Genomic DNA, 19,170 nt, shown 5'->3' on the forward strand with positions numbered 1-19,170 from the left:
GGAATGGGGAAAATGGGGGAAGGGGGAAGAAGGGAGGGAGGAGGAAGGGGAGGAGGAGGAAGGGAGTCCCTGAGCCCCGCCCCCCCGATGTCCCGCCCCCCGATCTCCCGTCCCCGATCTCCCGGCCCCTGATCTCCCGCCTCCGATGTCCCGCCCCCCGATCTCCCGCCCCCGATGTCCCGCCCCCCGATCTCCCGCCCCCCGATCCATGATCTCCCGATGTCCCACCCCCCCGATCTCCCGTCCCCGATGTCCCGCCCCCCGATGTCGCGAGCCCCGCCCTCCCTAGCCCCGCCCCCGCCCTCCCGAGCCCCGCCCTCCCGCTCTCCGGAGCCCCGCCCTCCCGAGCTGGCTTCACGACCGCCGATTGCGGCTGTGAGAGACGGCCGGCGGGCCCGGTTGCCGGGGTAACCCTTCCCGTTCTCCAAGCCCCGACCGAGATCTGCACTCCCGAGAGCCCCCCCCCCCCCCCGCCCGAGCCGAGCGGGGAACAGAGACGCCGCGTCTCAGCTGCTCCTGCTGCGCGCGCACCCTTTACTAAGATAGCGGCGCTCGGCTGAGGCCCGCCCCTCCAGCCTTCACAAAGATGGCGGCGATCGGGGGCCGCTTGTTGACTGGGGCCGGGAGGTGCCTAGCTCGGGCGTGGGTGCGGAGGAGAGGCCAAGGCTTCGCGGCCTACCTGGAAAAACGGGGAAAGGTAGGAAAATTAATGAGATTAGATAAAAGATTTAGAAAGTAATTAACTTTTTTTAAAAACAATATTTGTTTTAAAAGCAATGTTTTTTTTAAAGACGCAGAAAGCGGGAAAAAGGAAAAGTTTGGAATCAAGATGGCGGCGACTCACCTTGGTTCAGAACGATAAGGCCCGCCCACACACGCACCAATTGGTCACCAAAGCGCAGGATTGGTCAATCGTTCCGTCACTCGACCGTAGGAGGGCCCGGCCGCACGCGCCAGGAACCCGGCGTACGATTGGTCGACCTCAAGGTCACTCTATCGCTAATGAGCGGATAATGAGATGCTAATGACCAGAATGTTGAACGTTTTTCGGATACCGCGGGCGCGATTTTTGTCCGGCCGAAACGTAAATACGCTTACGACCGTTTCGGAACGGTAAGCTTTCTTTCGACGTAACGCACGCATAGGTACGCTCTATAACTTTCGAGCGCATAGCCGGACAGACGCACACGTGAGGACAGACAGACAGATAGACAGACAGATAGACAGACAGACAGAACGATCCTTTTATATATATAGATTTATATAGATCTCAGGATGTCTCAAAACACTTCACAACCAATTAATTACTTTTTAAAGTGTAGTAACCGTTGTAATGTAGGAAATGCAGCAGTCAGTCAATTTGCACAGAGTAAGATCCTACAAACAGCAATGTGATAATGGCCAGATCATCTGTTAAAATGTTGTTGCTTGAGGGATAAATACTGGCCAGGACACCGGGGAGAACGCCCCTGCTTTTCTTTGAAATTGTGCCATGGGATCTTTTACATTCACTTGAGAAGGCAGACTCAGTTTAACGTCTCAACCGAAAGACGGCACGTCCGACAGTGCAGAACTCCCTCAGTATGCACTGGAGTGTTGGCCTAGATTTTGTGGTCAAGTTTCTGGATTGGGACTTGAACCCACAACCTTCTGACTCAGAGGCGAGAGTGATACCAATTTGCAGATCTGTAGAAAAGTTCCTGCCAGGCCAGTAAAACTCAGATTGGGAAGTCAGTTTGCCTTTCTGCAAAAACTCTACTCGTCACTATCAACTCAGTAGGGGCCACAAGTCTACTTATCTGTGTAACATTGAAACATAGAAGATAGGAGCAGGAGTAGGCCATTCGGCCCTTCGAGCCTGCTCCGCCATTCAATGAGATCATGGCTGATCATCCAAATTCAGTACCCTGTCCCTGCCTTCTCCCCATATCTCTTGATCCCTTTAGCCTCAAGAAATACATCCAACTCTTTCTTGAATATATTTAATGAACTGGCCTCCACCTCCCTCTGTGGCAGAGAATTCCACAGGTTCACCACTCTCTGGGTGAAGAAATTCCTCCTCATTTCAGTCCTAAATGGCTCACCCCTTATCCTTAAGACTATGACCCCTGGTTCTGGACTCCCCGGCCATCGATGAGATCCCCTCTCAATCTTCTAAACTCCAGTGAGTATAAGCCCAATTGACACAATCTCTCCTCGTACGTCATTCCTGCCATCCCAGGTATCAGCCTGGTGAATCTTCGCTGCACTCCCTCCATGGCAAGAACGTCCTTCCTCAGGTAAGTTGACCAAAACTGCACACAATACTCAAGGTGCGGTCTCACCAAGGCCCTGTACAACTGCAGCAAGACATCCTTGTTCTTGTACTCGAACCCTCTTGCTACGAAGGCCAACATACCATTTGCCTTCTTAACCGCCTGCTGCACCTGCATGCTTACCTTCAGCGACTGGTGCACAATAACACCCAGGTCTCTTTGCACTTCCCCTCCTCCCAATCTATTGCCATTCAAATAATAATCTGCCTTCCTGTTTTTGCCACCAAAGTGGATAACCTCACATTTATCCACATTATAGTGCATTTGCCATGTTTCTGCCCAATCACCCAACCTGTCCAAATCGTACTGGAGTTTCATGACATCCTCCTCACAGCATACCCTCCCACCCAGCTTTGTGTCGTCTGCAAATTTGGAGATATTACATCCAATTCCCTCGTCCAGATCATTAATATATATTGTGAACAGCTGGGGTCCTAGGACCGATCCTTGCGGTACCCCACTAGTCACTGCCTGCCACTCGGAAAGCGATCCGTTTATTCCAACTCTTTGCTTTCTGTCCGCCAACCAGTTCTCTATCCAAGTCAATACCTTGCCCCCAATCCCATGTGCCTTAATTTTGCACGCTAACCTCTTATGCGGGACCTTATCGAAAGCCTTCTGAAAGTCCAAATATACCACATCCACTGGTTCTCCCTTATCTATTTTACCAGTTACAACCTCAAAAAATTCCAGTAGATTAGTCAAGCATGATTTACCTTTTGTAAATCCATGTTGACTTTGTCCGATCCTGTCACTGCTTTCCAAGTGCTCTGCTATTACATCTTAGAGTTTCCCTTAGAGTGGCTAATGCAGATTCTCAATGGTTAAGGACAGAACACTTAAAAAAAAAGCTTAAGGGATCTCCACAACTGTTGACAACAGCAGTGGGCTGGATTCATATGCTTCATTTGTTCAACTTCAAGCCCAACAAAGTATGTGGGTGTCAAGAATCAATCTGTATTGTCACAAACTCCATACTTTCGCCACTGACTTCATCCCCCTTCCAAGCGGTTTGCAAGCTAGGCATCCCGTTAGATCCCCAGCTGCGATTCTGATCCCATATCTTCTCCATCCACCTTGGTCTGTCTCAGGCCAACTGCCACTGAAGCCCTCATTCATACCTAGTAATCTTCAGATTATCCAATACTCTCCCGGCTAGCCTCCCATACTCCAACCTCCATAAACTTCAGCTTATCCAAAATCCTGCTGCCCTTATCCCATCATGCACCAAATCTTAACTTACACATCACACGTCCTCACTCAGCTAAACTGAGGAACTGGCATTTAAAATTCTTATCCTTGTGGTTAAATACCTCCATGGCCTCACCCCTCTTTAGCTCTGTAACCTTCTCTAGTCCGACAACCCCGCCCACCCACCCCCACATCCTATTTTTCTGTTCCGCTGCCTCTGCCTTCTTGTATCCTCCTCCCTTCTGTCCACCATTAGCAGTTTTGCCTTCAGCCGCACACTCTGGAATTCCTTCCCTAAACAAGTCAGCCTCTCCACCTCCTTCTCAGTTTTCAAGATCCTTCTTAAAAACATCTCTTTAACCAAGCTTTTGGCCACTGATCCCATTTGTTTTGGAGCAGAAGCAACTACTCTAACCATTTCAGAGGTGGACTGGTGGAGACAAACAAATTAGTTAAGAACCTGAATCCCCTGGTCATTATTTTGAGATGCCTATCTTTACACTAAACTATATGTTACCTCTTGACAACCCCCTTGCCGCATCTAAAAAAAAATGGCCTGTTTGGAAATCTGATTGAGCTCACTTGAAATTTGAGATTTGAAAAAAAGTACAAGAACATAGGCCTGCTTTTCTAATCATCAATTAGAAAATCATTATATATTTATAAAACTGCTCAACTTATATGCTTTGTATAAATAAAGAAGGTAGTCGGAGTTCTCCATTACAAAAAAATGAATAAAGTATCTGAATTAAACTGTTGATAAATACTGCAACATAAAACGCCAAAAGAAAAAACAGAAAGTTTCAGTCAAAATGCAGTTTATTTTTTTTTAGAATTAAAATACAGATGGAAGTATTAACAATGAACAATTTATAGGTTTGAAAAGGACCTGTGTGGATTTTTCCTTTTTTGAAAGTCTCTTTAAAATCAATAAAAAAATAAAATAAGATTCAGGAATAAGGTTCGACATTCTTTCTCAAGCAGCACCTGTGCTACTTTCATTCCTTTCCTATTTGCACAATACAAAGTTTTCAGTTACAAAATACCAGCTGTGCAGGGGCCACTCTGCTTCTTGTCAATTCCACTGAATAAAGTGTGCAAAAGGCAGGTTCAAAAAATAAAAATTTATCTAGCACTGGCAACTTCATGGTGCTCCTTATTGGTACTGAAGTACCATCAACTATTTTTTTTTAAATCACTAATTTAAGAGATTTTCATTGCCACGTTACACATTTGAACCATTGTTCATAATTTTGTATGCAGTCATACGGACATATAAAAAGGTGGAACATTTTCAAAACTTCCAGTCAATACACAGATTGCACTTTTTCCTTCTCTAGTTGGCAATTTGTTTTGAGTTATGTGGGGGTGGGGGAGAAAGGAGGGAAAATAGTAAACAAAAACATTGCCAAATAATTTTGCATTTGATAAAACTCAGAAATAGTTTGTGCAATCCCCTACTAAAGAGACCTATTTACCAGATTATAAAATAGTGATAATTGTTCTATTCAATGCACAGAAAGCTTCATAGCAGCAGGTACTCAGCAGCAAAAACATGCAGCCCTGAGTTGCAGTGCACAGCAGAAACACTTTTTTCACAGGGATTTTTCTATATTAGTTGTAGGGGCCCAAAAAAACCACTAAAAAAAATCCCTCAGTTAGAATGTCTCCTTTACTTACATCATCTCCTTGCCCAGTAAGATTTTGAAACTGCTGTCCAAGTCTTATATGCACCAACTTCAGCCATAACACTACAGGAAACTTTGGTTTATCCGGAGGTTGTATGTCTGGAAACCTCGATCTAACGGCAGAAATCAGCAGCCGTTTTGTTAGGTTTTTTTTCTTTTTTTTTCTTCTCCTAGCATTTTTTTTTAAACAGTCAGTCTCTGGAAAGCCTCTCTGAAGCTGTTGCTAAGCTACAGAGACGCTTCCAAGGTACGGGCCGACTGTTTACAAGCTGTTGCTAAGCAACAGTGTTTGTTGTCAGATACGGAAATGAAAGCCTCCGTATACTTCAACATTAGCGCTGGTCTGTCCGGAAGTTTTCATAGATCGGCATCACGCCGGTCCCATCGGTGCCGGATATTGCGAAGTTTCCTGTAGTATGAACGAACAAAGCTCATATATAACTACATGTCTAAACAATTGGTGGGAACTGGACTGGAGTGTGTTTGAGCTCATTGAAAGCAAAATATAAAATTTGGCTTGGCTAGGCTGTGGAGGAGAACAATGGTATGGCTGTACTGCAAAAAAGCATATAAAAAGTGATGGCTGTCAATAACTGAAAAGGTGAATATATAATCTAATTTCAGAATTAATGTGTGGTGGTATAGGGAAAGCTGGATGAATTAAAAAGCAGTACAAGTGTTAATAATACACAAAACAAGGAAAACCAAAAACAATTTTTGTTAAAATGTCTATCAGGTATAAGAACTGCAGTGACTGTTAGCAGAAAGCTAGAAAACTTAAACATTATATTATACTTAGGAACTCATACAAAACAGAAGAAAATACAATGTCAGACATTTGACAAATACCGAATAGAAATATTTTTCAAATGAGCACGGAGGGAAAGTCGAGTGTACCAGTTTTAATAGATTTCCCCAATGCACAAAATTCCAGCTCAAATTTGCCTCAATTTTAAAATGTGTAACCCCTGTTGAGGTTACCTCAGCCTCCAAAGCTACCTGTTCTGCTGCTCACAGATGACTTTGTAAGACGGTGCTTGTTTTTATATATAAAATCTGAAATTCTGCATTTAGTTCTGTATTGTCACAGCTAACTGTAACTCGACACTTAAAAAACTTCATTTTCTCCATTATTAACATTATTTGAAGTGCATATGGCTTCTCAAAAAGCAAACTTACTTGAAATAATGGCTCTTCTACATACAAGGTTGCTTCTGTCTCTACTACTTCCAGTATACTTGTCCAAATGCAATTCTGATCAGTAATTTACCCTCAAATTGTGGAACATGTTGTAAAAAATTATAGCTAATATTGTTGCAAACTTATCTAGCTTTACAAAACTTGAAACTTTTCTGCTGCAGTGGATTCCATGGTTCAAACAAAATCCTACCATTTTATAGTACTGTACTGTGATGACTTGTGCATTAATACTACTGACCTGGGTCATTTTAGTTTGCAATTATCTAGTGTTTCTCTTGATGGATAATACCCTTAAAGCTCAACTTTCAAATTACTATCTCTAGTTTATTATGCAGGTATTTCAGCTTCTACATTAATTGCGCTGTATTGTACAAACCCAGCTTTAGAGATGTAGCTCTGCAACATACCTTTTCAAATACAGACATATTTAAAATAAATCCCCCCCCCCCCCCACAACACTGGTGAAAAGTGATTTCAGTATGCATTAAGAATTTTATTCTACTAAAACAGATTCCACAGGTTTTTTTTGCACATTACCATTGTTATGCTTACAAGGCTTAGCATATTAAAGAACTGAAAGTTTCTGACTTAAAATAATTTTCTTTAAAGGGTATTACATTATATTAGAAAATGTATGATCCTTTGTTCGTTTCTTCAAACTTCTGGCACTGTATCAAATATTGCTTTGATTTGAGTTCTAAGAGATAGGAAGGTGTTGCTTCAGGATTTCTTTTGTTGTTGGAGGCATTTTGTCAGGAAATTTTATCTGAAACTCTGCTATATAGTCACCGCGTTGAGTAGGAGTCTTAGGAAACGGTAAACCCTCACCTCTCAGCCTCTTCACAGTCCCAGGCTTGATAACATCATTGCAAGGTAGGGGAATCACTCTGCCATCAATTGTAGGAATATTAACTGTACAACCACATAAAGCCTATGAAAGTAAACAAATGTTTAATTATACCAAGATATTTAAAGCCACTTTTGTTTGACAAAAACTGCAATACACACAGTTATATACACAAAATAGAAAAGGAGAAATCCATTTATTTTATCAGGCTCATCATTTTGAATGGCAGTTTTGTGATACAGTACTGAGGAAGTAATAAAGTGTTATGTTCATGGATCAGGGAGAATTTAGAAATTCTCCCCGAATCTCCCTGATTAAATTCTGTGGAGCTTAAATCGGTGGAGTGGAGTCTGCAATGGGCTTGGAGGTACAAGTTCTGTTGTTCTGTTGAAAGAGCTGCTTGGTGGCCATAATAATCTTTTCTGTCATTGATTTAGGTTCTTAAAGCATTGTATCCTTAATCAGGCATATCTATATAGAAGATTATATTCTAATCCATAGTTCCAACTCCTGTATCCAGAGTATCAAATGCTGCATCCGAGAGGATCGTATAATCCAACTTGAAATTACCTGACGAAGGGTCATCGACCTGAAACGTTAACTCTGTTTCTCTTTACAGATGCTGCCTGACCTGCTGAGTATTTCCAGCATTTTCTGTTTTTATTTCAGATTTCCAGCATCCGCAGTATTTTGCCTTGTGCAGAAAGTGCTTTCAGGAATGCCAAGTGGGATAATCGCCTTTGGGACAATGCTATGCCAGCTGACTAATTAAATTGAAAAATAAAAGGCAGCACTTTACCTCCACTAATTCTGCTGCTATCCTGGGCCTGGTGATAACTTTCACTTTGATTTTCCTTTACTGTGGGAATGGGTTAGGCACCTTCCCAGATAGGATGTCAGAGTTTGTCCCACCACTCTGTGGAATGGAGCACTGATGTCGCAATGCACTATGCCATTTCCAATTTGGTTGGCCTTTAAAAGAAGTCTTGATTGAGTAGTTGTATGCCATAAAAAGAGCCGTACCAATTTAGCCTCTTGTCTACAAGCACAGCCAAACTTCTATCCATGTAGGTCAATCTGGTACCCCTCATCACTACACTACCGTGAAAAGGAAAATTTAGAAATGTACTGGTATCCAAGTAAATGAGGAAATATTCCTAGTCTCATCAAGTTCTTAAATTCCTGTAAAACCACCAGTAGTGGTAATCATTAAGTTAACCAGAGAAAAAGAGCCTTCAGTTTGCACAGCTGAAGGAGGGGACCTCTTCTACATTGGTGGCTGTGCCTTTAGCTGCCAAAGGCCTAAGCTCTGGAATTCCCTCCCTAAAACTCTCCGCCTCTCTTTCCTCCTTTAAGAGGCTCCTTACAACCTACGTCTTTGACCAATCTGCCTTAATATCTCCTTATGCGGCTCAGTGTCAAATTTTGTTTTATAACACTCCTGTGAAGCGCCATGGGACGTTTTACTACATTAAAGGCAAGTATAAATACTTGTTGTTGTTAATGACATTTCATCAATGCTCAGCTGCACAGCAATATATTAATATTAAAAACAGCATACAGATATCACACAATGTTTAACGCGAATGCTTGAATCACACAATTCTGAAGCCACAATGTCTCGAGCGCCTTTACTCGCCATCCCACAAATAAAAGGTAGCCCGACCTGCAGCTTGGAGGTCATGGATAAAAATCCCCCACTATCAACATCCTGGGCGGGGGGTCACCATTATCCAGGAACTTAAACGGGACCAGCCGCATAAATACTGCGGCTACAAGAGATCAGAAGCTGGGTATTCTGCAGCGAGTGACTCACCTCCTGACCAATGTACCCACTAATTTGCGGTCTAACTGCGCGGTCCCTTTGAATTTGCCGCGCAGCCGCGGTATATTCCAGCTGCAGCTGGTGAGCGGCCTGCATGGGACCTCCTGATTGGTGCTCGGGCGCGCACCTTTGGGAGAACATTGCTCCTGACTCCCCAAAGCCTTGCCACCATCTACAAGGCACAAGTCAGGAGTGTGATGAACACTCTCCACTTGCCTGGATAAGTGCAGCTCTAACAACACTGAAGAAGCTTGACAACATCTGGCCTACACCTGCTCCTATTTCTTATGTTCTAATCCCTGTAATTACAGGCCAGTGGTAGGGAAAATCTGGAGAGTCTTCAAGGCTGAAATTACCACCTATCTAGTTAAAAGCCCATAGAATTATTTTGAGAAGGTAGTAAGACCATAAGAATTAGGAGCAGATGTAGGCCATATGGCCCTTTGAGCCTGCTCCACCATTCAATAAGATCATGGCTGATCTTCGACCTCAACTCCACTTTCCCATCCGATCCCCATGTCCCTCGATTCCCTTAAAGAGTCCAAAAGTCTATCTATCTCAGCCTTGAATATACTCAACGACTCAGCATCCACAGCCCTTTCAGGTAGAAAATTCCAAAGATTCACAACACTCTTGAGGGGAAATCACAGAATAGTACAGCACAGAAGAAGGAGGCCATTTGGCCCATCGAGTTTGCGCCGGCTCTTTGGAGGAGTAATCCAGTTAGTCCCACTCACCCCCCAGCCCCACCCCGCTCTTTCCCCATTTATGGCTTACAAGCATGTCTATAATCTCTGGGTCTGCACTGGAAATTAGAGTGACTAGAAAGAGATTTTTTTTTAAGTGTTTTTGTTCTTTCGGATGAGACGTTAAACCGAGCCCCCATTTGCTCTCTCGGGTGCAATTTTTTCTCCTTCAAGTATTTATCCAATTTCCTTTTGAAAGTTACTATTGAATCTGTATCCACCACTCTATCAAGCAGTGCATTACAAATCCTAACCACTCGTTGCGTAAAAAGATTTGTCATGTTGCCTCTGGTTCTTTTGCTAATCACCTTAAATCTGTGCCCTCTCGTTATTGATCCTTCAGCCAATGGAAACAATTTCTCTTTATTTACTCTATCTAAATCCTTCATGATTTTAAACACCTCTATCAAATCTCTTCTTAGCCTTCTCTGTTCCAAGGAGAACAACCCCAGCTTCTTTAGCCTATCCACATCTATTCACTTATTATTCTACATGCAACTTAAATATATGTGATTAGACTTGTCAATGCCCTGTTAATTTTTCTCCTTTATTACGTAATGTTCATTCACTCACTTTAGTTTTGTTGAGCAGAAAAGACCCTCTCAGTCCAGCTGGGCAGCCCTGAAGTTCAAAAAATACAATATTGTCCTGTTAAGGCCTGATGTTTCAAGCCTCAGGATTTCTAACAATCAATCACCTCTCAGGCCCAATCTACTCAATCTCTCCTCATAGGACAACCATCTCATCCCAGAAATCAATCTAGTGAACCTCTGTTGCACCACCTCCAAGGCAAGTATATCCTTCCTCAGATAAGGAGACCAAGCACCTTGAGACATTCTGACAAGGTGATAAGCTGCTCTATTTTATTCTCACTTATTTCAATCAGGCCGGGCTCCCAAGCCTGAGCTGCCCCAACAGTCAAGGCTGATAAGAAAGGGGCTTGCGGTGTCTGACAGACACATTCAGCGGGGTGACCTGTGGGAAAAGGGACCTGGGGAGAGAAACTGGCTCTGAAATTTGTTTGTTACTAAACTGTAAAGTGAGTCACTGTCAAGCTCCGTGCAGTTCAGGGAAGAAAAAAAAGACTTGAAAGATTTGCATTTATATAGCGCCTTTCACGACCACCGGACGTCCCAAAGCACTTTACAGCCAATTAAGTACTTTTGAAGCGTAGTCACTGTTGTAATGTAGGAAACACGGCAGTCAATTCACGCACAGCAAGCTCCCACAAATAGCAATGTGATAATGACCAGATAATCTGTTTTTAGTGATGTTGATTGATGGATTAATATTGACCAGGACACCAGGGATAACTCTCCAGCTCTTCTTCAAAATTGTCCCATGGGATCTTTTACGTCCACCTGAGAGAGCAAACGGGGCCTCGGTTTAACGTCTCATCCGAAAGAACAAAAACAATTTTAAAAATCTCTTTCTAGTGACTCTAATTTCCAGTGCAGACCCAGAAATTACAGACATGCTTGTAAGCCATAAATAAATGCAGTGGATGTAGTGCATAGAATTTAAGAAAGCCTTTGACCAAGTACCAAACGGGAGATTACTAGAGAAGATTAAGAGGTATGGAATTGGGGGAAGATAGTTAACTAAAGTAAAAAATGGTTAGAGGAGAGAAGAAAATAGGAATTAAGGACAGTTTTTCAGTGTATCTACACAGTTAAGCTCTGGGCCATTTCTGTTCACTGTGTTCAGGTAGATATAAAAGATCTTAAAATAATCGACAAAAGAATTTAACTAATGCTTGTCTACTCCTATTGTTAATGATTCATCGAGACCAAAGCCTAAACATGACCGCACAATAGTATTAAAAAAAATTACAGTAACTGACAGAGACTCTTACTATCATCAGAAGATGGTTGCTTGTGTTACCTTGACCTTGTGTGATTTATCTGCTTTTGGAAGTAGGATCTGCTGTACTTCTTTACATCTCAACAGGAGAGGTGATACATTCAGGTTCACAATTTGAAATTTGCCATGTTTATTATTGCTCTTTATGCTTCATTATGTGGATGACTCTGCCTCTTCATTAATATGTAACTCTTCAAAACTGGGGTTCGATCTAAATTAAGTGGATCAGTGAACTCATTTTAGTACTATATAGTTTAGTCTTCCAATAAGGGCTGGTAGAATCAAGGAAGAGATCTAGCTAAGACATTAATGGAGATGCCAGTTTTGAGCAATAGGTGGAAAGAAGTCAAGTTATGGATCATAAGCCATTCAATACTGAACAGTTAATAGTGCGGCAGGGATTTCTCATCAGCCCATATTAAGTTAATGAAGGGGTAAAATGTTATGGCATAAAGTATGGAATACAGAGGAACAAGGATTAATCAAGGTATATAATGATAATGGGAATGCATACAAGTGTGGGTTATACATAAATGTATAATGCTAATGGGGTCCATGGTATGCATAAGGATTCAAGTTGATGAAGACTAAGCATAACACACTGTTTAATCCACATTAAGTGGGCATACTCCATATACCCTCCATCACACCCCCGATGGGCCACTGGGCAGGGAAGACCTTCAAGTACCGGCAACTGTGCATAAGCAGTTTAGATAAATCTTTCAACTCAACTCTGAAGCTTTATCGAAAAAGACAATGTACTGGTAGAGATAGGAGCTGGAAGACTTTGAGCAGGTATGTTTTCTGGTTGTGACTTTCACCTTTCTATGAATAAATTTACCCCTCATTATAAATGGTGTTATTACCAGGAGGGACAGACAGTCAGTTTGAAGAATTCTGCCGCTTTACTATAAATGTGGTATTAAATAAGTACAGAAACAAATATGTTTGCTGACTGAAAATGTAGTTGCAGTGTACTTTAAATTGGTTTATAATGATGCCACTAAGTGGTCAAGGAGTAGCACCTGAAGAGTTTCAAGATCTTTCACACTGCAGTTATACCTAAAAAGCCAAGCAAACCAAGAAGTGAATATCGTGAAAAGTAGTGGTCTAGTTTATTAAATTACTTGTAAGCAAATTTACCACAGGACTAATTAAATCAGCACTAGTGACACAGTAAACACGTTAGATTGTACAAATATGCCTTTATTATTAACCAATTGAGGCTACAGTAGCCTATTGGTCATAGAATCATACAGCATAGATGGCAGCCATTCGGTCCATCGTGCCGGTGCTGGTTCTTTGAAAGCTATCCAATTAGTCCCATTTCCCCGCTCTTTCCCAAGAGCCCATGTTAATGAACAGTAACCCAGAGATCATGAGTTCAATAAGTCTGGTAGTGAGATTCAATAAATCTGATTATTTTCAATGTGCTAGTCCAGAAATTAACAGACCTTGAAAGCTGCTAGATTGTCATTCAACATGTCATCCCTACCTAGTCTGGCCTACACATAATTCCAATCTCACACTCCAGGATAGGCAATAAATGTTGCCTTGCATCCCTAGGAAGAGTTGAAAGAAATGATAGAACTCACTGTAAGCCTGTTCGCTTGATGCCAATTTTGCCCTATATATACACACTTTTGAATCAGATTTATCAGAACTGCGCATGCCTCCCGGTTTAAAAAGTCCTAATTATTGATCCCTTAGATTGTGCCTTTGTCCCCCTTACTCTCCTCACCCCTCCTCCCATTCCATACTTCCTCCTTGGTGTCTACCTATTCCCCCACCCGAGGCATGAGAAGTGCAATATAAATGCAATTTTTGGTAGTATATAGTTGCCATTGTGACTTTTTCATTCTGGCCACAGAACATCCTCTATGTTAAGAGAAGGTCTTTACGATTCACCAATGGCAAAAACACATATTGCAGCCCGACTGGAGTGCTCAGCCCATCCATGGCCAGCAGCCCGACTGGAGTGCTCAGCCCATCCATGGCCAGCAGCACATGTTACAGCCCGACTGGAGTGCTCAGCCCATCCATGGCCAGCAGCACATGTTACAGCCCGACTGGAGTGCTCAGCCCATCCATGGCCAGCAGCCCGACTGGAGTGCTCAGCCCATCCATGGCCAGCAGCACATGTTGCAGCCCGACTGGAGTGCTCAGCCCATCCATGGCCAGCAGCACATGTTACAGCCCGACTGGAGTGCTCAGCCCATCCATGGCCAGCAGCACATGTTGCAGCCCGACTGGAGTGCTCAGCCCATCCATGGCCAGCAGCCCGACTGGAGTGCTCAGCCCATCCATGGCCAGCAGCACATATTGCAGCCCGACTGGAGTGCTCAGCCCATCCATGGCCAGCAGCACATGTTACAGCCCGACTGGAGTGCTCAGCCCATCCATGGCCAGCAGCACATATTGCAGCCCGACTGGAGTGCTCAGCCCATCCATGGCCAGCAGCACATATTGCAGCCCGACTGGAGTGCTCAGCCAATCCATGGCCAGCAGCACATGTTGCAGCCCGACTGGAGTGCTCAGCCCATCCATGGCCAGCAGCACATGTTGCAGCCCGACTGGAGTGCTCAGCCCATCCATGGCCAGCAGCACATGTTGCAGCCCGACTGGAGTGCTCAGCCCATCCATGGCCAGCAGCACATATTGCAGCCCGACTGGAGTGTTCAGCCAATCCATGGCCAGCAGCACATGTTACAGCCCGACTGGAGTGCTCAGCCCATCCATGGCCAGCAGCACATATTGCAGCCCGACTGGAGTGCTCAGCCAATCCATGGCCAGCAGCACATGTTGCAGCCCGACTGGAGTGCTCAGCCAATCCATGGCCAGCAGCACATGTTGCAGCCCGACTGGAGTGCTCAGCCCATCCATGGCCAGCAGCCCGACTGGAGTGCTCAGCCCATCCATGGCCAGCAGCCCGACTGGAGTGCTCAGCCCATCCATGGCCAGCAGCAAAATGGTGAATGCAGTGTAAATGCTGCTGTGCACATCTGATAATTGTTTTATGCTTAAAGATAATCTGTGTACTAACTTTTAAGCCTGTTTGCATGTAGCAAATTGAATTTAGTTCTCCTCCAAAAGGACTATCCTAGTTGATATGACAAACCCCCTTTTAAAAAAAAAACTGCATTTAAAAATCCAAAATTAGCAGAAGGATGGAAAATAGATCAACTAATCTAATGGCAATAACTTCTAAAATGTCTGTGTGCTGGGTATTTCACCATGCTAGTGACGGTTTTATTTACTTGTGTGAAAACAATCACTGGATTGCCCAAATTCCCTGCTTATTTGAATAAGTCAATTGGCTTCAATTGAAACTGACCACCTGTCTATATGAATTTCCCAGGTTTGGAAGCAACAGGTTTGCAACACACAAGTTAAGCCTAGGTTTACTATAGGTTGAAACAAGTATAAAACAAAGCAATAAAAAATCATTTAATTAGCAGTGATTAGAAAAAAGTTATGCAACAAATCACAGATATAGGTAACCTATGTAACAAGAGTAAATAGATTTGGAAATATCATGCCAAAACACACTCCCTCCAATTAATACATTTTGCATGCGACAGCAAGTCATCACTCATCTGATATGGGCTATGAATTCAGTCATTTGTTATTAAGAAAGTTGCAAACAGATTTACTTTGATTTTGAGATGTAGATTAAACAGTGAGATTGGCAAGTTATTTCAATGTGTAGAATCAGTCGTGCCCATCAATGCCTGTTGTTGATTCCAGTAACAGCATTATAATATTCTTCAGTCAAGTATGCTACCTTCAAGGGATTTATAACGAGCAGAAACTTCCCTTCTGTTCTGTCCTATCCATTCTGTTCCACTTACTGTGCACATTTGCCAGACATCCAAGTGGCAATGATAGCACCTAAATTTGTAACTGAGCAATTCTGGTTGCTAGAGTTCCTATTTGTGTCAGTGCATGTATATGCTATGGCTGTTGCAAGGAACTTGGGCCTAGAAATTCGGTTGGTAGCGCCGGCGCTGAGCGCCTAAAGAGACCTAGAATTGGGGCGATACCCTATGTTGGGGCGGTCGCTATGAAGATAGCGACAACTCAGATATTGACTATACATTTAACGCCTGCGCTAAGTGTTTGCGCGCGCCCGCGAGCGCAAGCAGATCATGACGTCATTTCAGTGTGCAACGCCTTTTAGGAGCGCCTGAGCGCATATTGGGTGGCGCCCGGAGCCTTAACGCCTAGCGCTATTAGTGACAGTTCGAGGGAGGGCTAGCAGGCCCTTCTTGGAGTAGGGGGGCGCTATTTAAAGGGGACAGCTCTAGTGCAGAAGCTTCAGCCACTTGGCCTGCTCATTGCGATCGTTGCTGGAGAGAGTTGGCGAGCTACTGTGGAGCAGAGTTTTGGGAATTTAGCTTTAGAGTACTTGGGACCTTCAAACCTGTCCGAAGCACTTGCAGCACTACACCTAAAAGCCTTTTGACCAACTGGCATCGGAATGGGAGCTTCTTTGGAGGGCGACGGCCTCATGGCCCAACACTGTGAAGGGGCAGAGAGACGGCGGGAGAGGGGACCGGGATTGGCCAGAAGGAGGAGGGGCAATGGAGGTCGGCCAATCCGACGGGATGCTGCGAGGGTCTTTAGGCAGCAGGTGTCAAGTCTTCACATGTCGGAGGAGCAGTGTTTGCGAAGGCTCCGATTCTGGAGGGACATTGTTACTGATCTGTGCCACCTGCTTGCTCAGGATCTGTAGCCGCGTGAATGGTGCAGGACCTCTCTGTCCGTGATCACTAAACTGACTGGCCTCCATTTTTATGCCAACGGATCCTTTCAGTCAGCCATTGGGGACATTGCGACTATCGCTCAGGTTGCAGTCCACTGTTGCATCCGGCAAGTTACAGATGCCCTCTATAGGCGAAGGCGTCAATTCATGACCTTCCCTCTGACCCTGCACAAGCAGGCGGAACGCGCGCAGGGTATCGCTTCTATTGCGGACTTCCCCATGGTGCAGGGGGCGACTGACAGCACACACGTGGCTTTGAGGGCGCCATGCCAGCATCCTTAGGACTTCCGCAACCGCAAGGGGTTCCACTCCCTCAACGTGCAGCTGGTCTGTGGCCACCGCCAAATCATCATGGCAGTCACCGCGCATTTCCCAGGGTGCAGCCACGATGCCTTTATCCTGCGGTTGACCTCAGTTTGTCACCTTTTTGAGGGGCTGGCTCGAACACGAGGCTGGCTTACTGGGGACAAGGGCTATCCTCTCTGCCCATGGCTGATGACAACACTCCGTGTGGCCGACACCCCAGCAGAAGAGCTGATCAGCAGCGGCCATCAGGCAACCAGGCACAGTAAACAGCACACTATTGGTGTTCTCAAAAAGCGTTTCCGATGTCTGGAACATTCGGGGGGATCCCTGCAGTACTCGCCGCAGCAAGTGGGACACGTCGTCGTCGTCTGCTGTATGCTCCACAACTTGGCAAATCGACGCACCCAGCCAATTCCACCTGTCCCTCAACGACCAGCAGAGCAGGCGGAGGAGGAGGAGGAGGAGGAAGAGCAGGCGGAGGAGGAAGAGCAGGCGGAGGAGGAGGAGGAAGATGGAAGGGCTCCTGAAAGTGGAAGGGCCATACGTCAGAGGCTCATCAGGACTAGTTTCGAGACCCGTGGCGGAATGATGAGAGTCTTAACTCCTGCGCACTTTGGATGTTTGACGGCCTCTGAATGCCAGCATCACTGAAAGTAGTCACGTGCACCATGCCACATTGAAACTTCTGTTTATTGGCACAAAAGTCTTTCATTACAGCAAAACAACGTAATGTCAACAGAAACCACAAGTAACAAAATAACTGTGAACTCTTCGGCAAAGCCGCAAAACTCAACAAACCTTCTGCAAATATAACAACAGGTGAGGGTGTCCTTGAATTTGGACAAAGAAACGTCTCAGCACCTCCCTCTACAACTGGCCCCTTGAGGGAGAACGACTTCTCTTTTGCACCCGGCCCCTTCCCTCCCTGCTGCTCCTACGTAATTGGACCCCAGTGGCGGGCTCAAGGCTGGGGGACGCCTGCTGACAGTGTGGAAGCGCAGAAGCCCCTGAGGGACGGCCTGGCCGACCTCTGGGCTTGGAGGGTGCGGACGCAGGATGCTTGATGTGACCATGGCTGGAAGCAGTGTGCCCTGCAGGTGGTGGCAGCTGCACTGCAGACATACCAGCGCTGGCATGTGCAATGGTTTCCTGCAGAGAGAGGACACCTGCACCATGGTCGGACGACACACTGGCTATCTGAGGGGACCGGCTCGGCTCATCCGCCACAATTGCATGCTCCACTGATTCCTGGCCTTGTATGGGACTGGAAGGGCCCAGGGTGATCCTAACTGATGCAGAGAGGGTGGCTGCAGTGAGAGATCGCGTTGCCTCAATCTGGGTGTGGAGGAGCCCAGCAAGTGACTGCGTGGCAACAGTGAGGACCTGTGTGCCAGGTGCCAGTGCTTCGGAGAAGCCCTGGACAGTTCTTCCCATTGCTTCGGACAAGGCAGGTGCCGACTGCTCCACTGCCTCGGACAAGCCCTGGACAGACCTTTCCAGGGATTGTCCGAAGTCCTGAACAGTCCTTTCCATAGCGGCCTCAAAGCCCTGGACAGTCCTCTCCATTGTTGGGCCGAAGCCCTGGATAGTCCTGTCCATTGTTGCCCCGAAGCCCTGGAGAGTCCTGTCCATTGTTGCCCCAAAGCCCTGTAGAGTCCTCTCCATTGTTGCCCCGAAGTCCAACATACTCTTAGCCAATGGATCTATTGACTCAGGCATCTTCTCCACTGCAGCCATCAGCTCCGTGTGTCTGAGCCGGGCCTGTTTGCTCATTTCACCCAGGCGACGCACCTCCTCTGCACTCTGAGCAGCAGTCATAACTACCTGCCTTGCCCTCCGGGGAGACGGTGGCCGAACTTGCCTATCCCCCTTGCGTTGCTGCATGCCGCTTGTTCCGGCAACTGGTTCATCCTCAGAGCACCCCCCCCCCTCCCCTCCAGGGGATTACTATCCCCAGTCTGTAGATGTGTCCGCTCCCCGGATTCTGCAACGGCTGGTCCGGATTCCTCCTGCTCCTCGCCTTCGGTGGCACTGGCACTGGCAGCTTCAGTGCGTTGAGCCCGAGTTGGTGCTGATTCATCTGAAAGCAGGGAGGTGGAAGAGTGGCTTTAGCAAAAGGACAGGTTTGCGGAAAGGCATGCCAGATTGCGGCAAGGCTCTGACATGGCTGCACACTGAGGAAGCATGCTGGCGGGGCGACCAAGTGGAAGGCAACAGGTGAAAAAGGTGAGAGTCTTACCCTCGGTCGGAAATGGGGTCGGCAGATGCAGTGGTCACAGGACCAGACAGACGTCCTCCAAGAATCTGGTGCACTCTCTCCTCCAGATCCGTGAGAGGGACCACTTGTGGAGGCCCGCCACTGGTTTCAAAGTGGTCCCTTCGCCTGGCCGCCAGCTTGGCCTGGAGAGGAAAGATGGGGAAGTT

The 19,170-nt window shown here is 45.7% G+C and overlaps 1 protein-coding gene across 4 annotated transcripts in view; it reads right to left on the minus strand.

The window, feature by feature from the left end:
* Positions 1-4,307: 4,307 nt before the first annotated feature.
* dnajb5 (DnaJ heat shock protein family (Hsp40) member B5) overlaps positions 4,308-19,170 on the minus strand; it is a 64,414-nt gene continuing 49,551 nt past the window's right edge. For 2 of the 4 annotated variants that reach the window (XM_085973124.1, XM_085973122.1), the window contains exon 4: positions 4,308-7,325. In XM_085973124.1, coding sequence (XP_085829250.1) covers positions 7,092-7,325 — 234 coding nt within the window. In that variant the 3' untranslated portion in view covers positions 4,308-7,091. Of the gene's footprint in view, positions 7,326-17,418; positions 18,827-18,985; positions 19,147-19,170 lie in introns of those variants that run through there. The other 2 variants (XM_085973129.1, XM_085973133.1) reach the window with 2 other exon arrangements.

The sequence above is a fragment of the Somniosus microcephalus genome, chromosome 2, assembly GCF_052327205.1.
Source record: "Somniosus microcephalus isolate GS21.2 chromosome 2, FLI_Smic_1.0, whole genome shotgun sequence".
In the NCBI taxonomy this organism is placed as follows: Eukaryota; Metazoa; Chordata; class Chondrichthyes; order Squaliformes; family Somniosidae; genus Somniosus; species Somniosus microcephalus.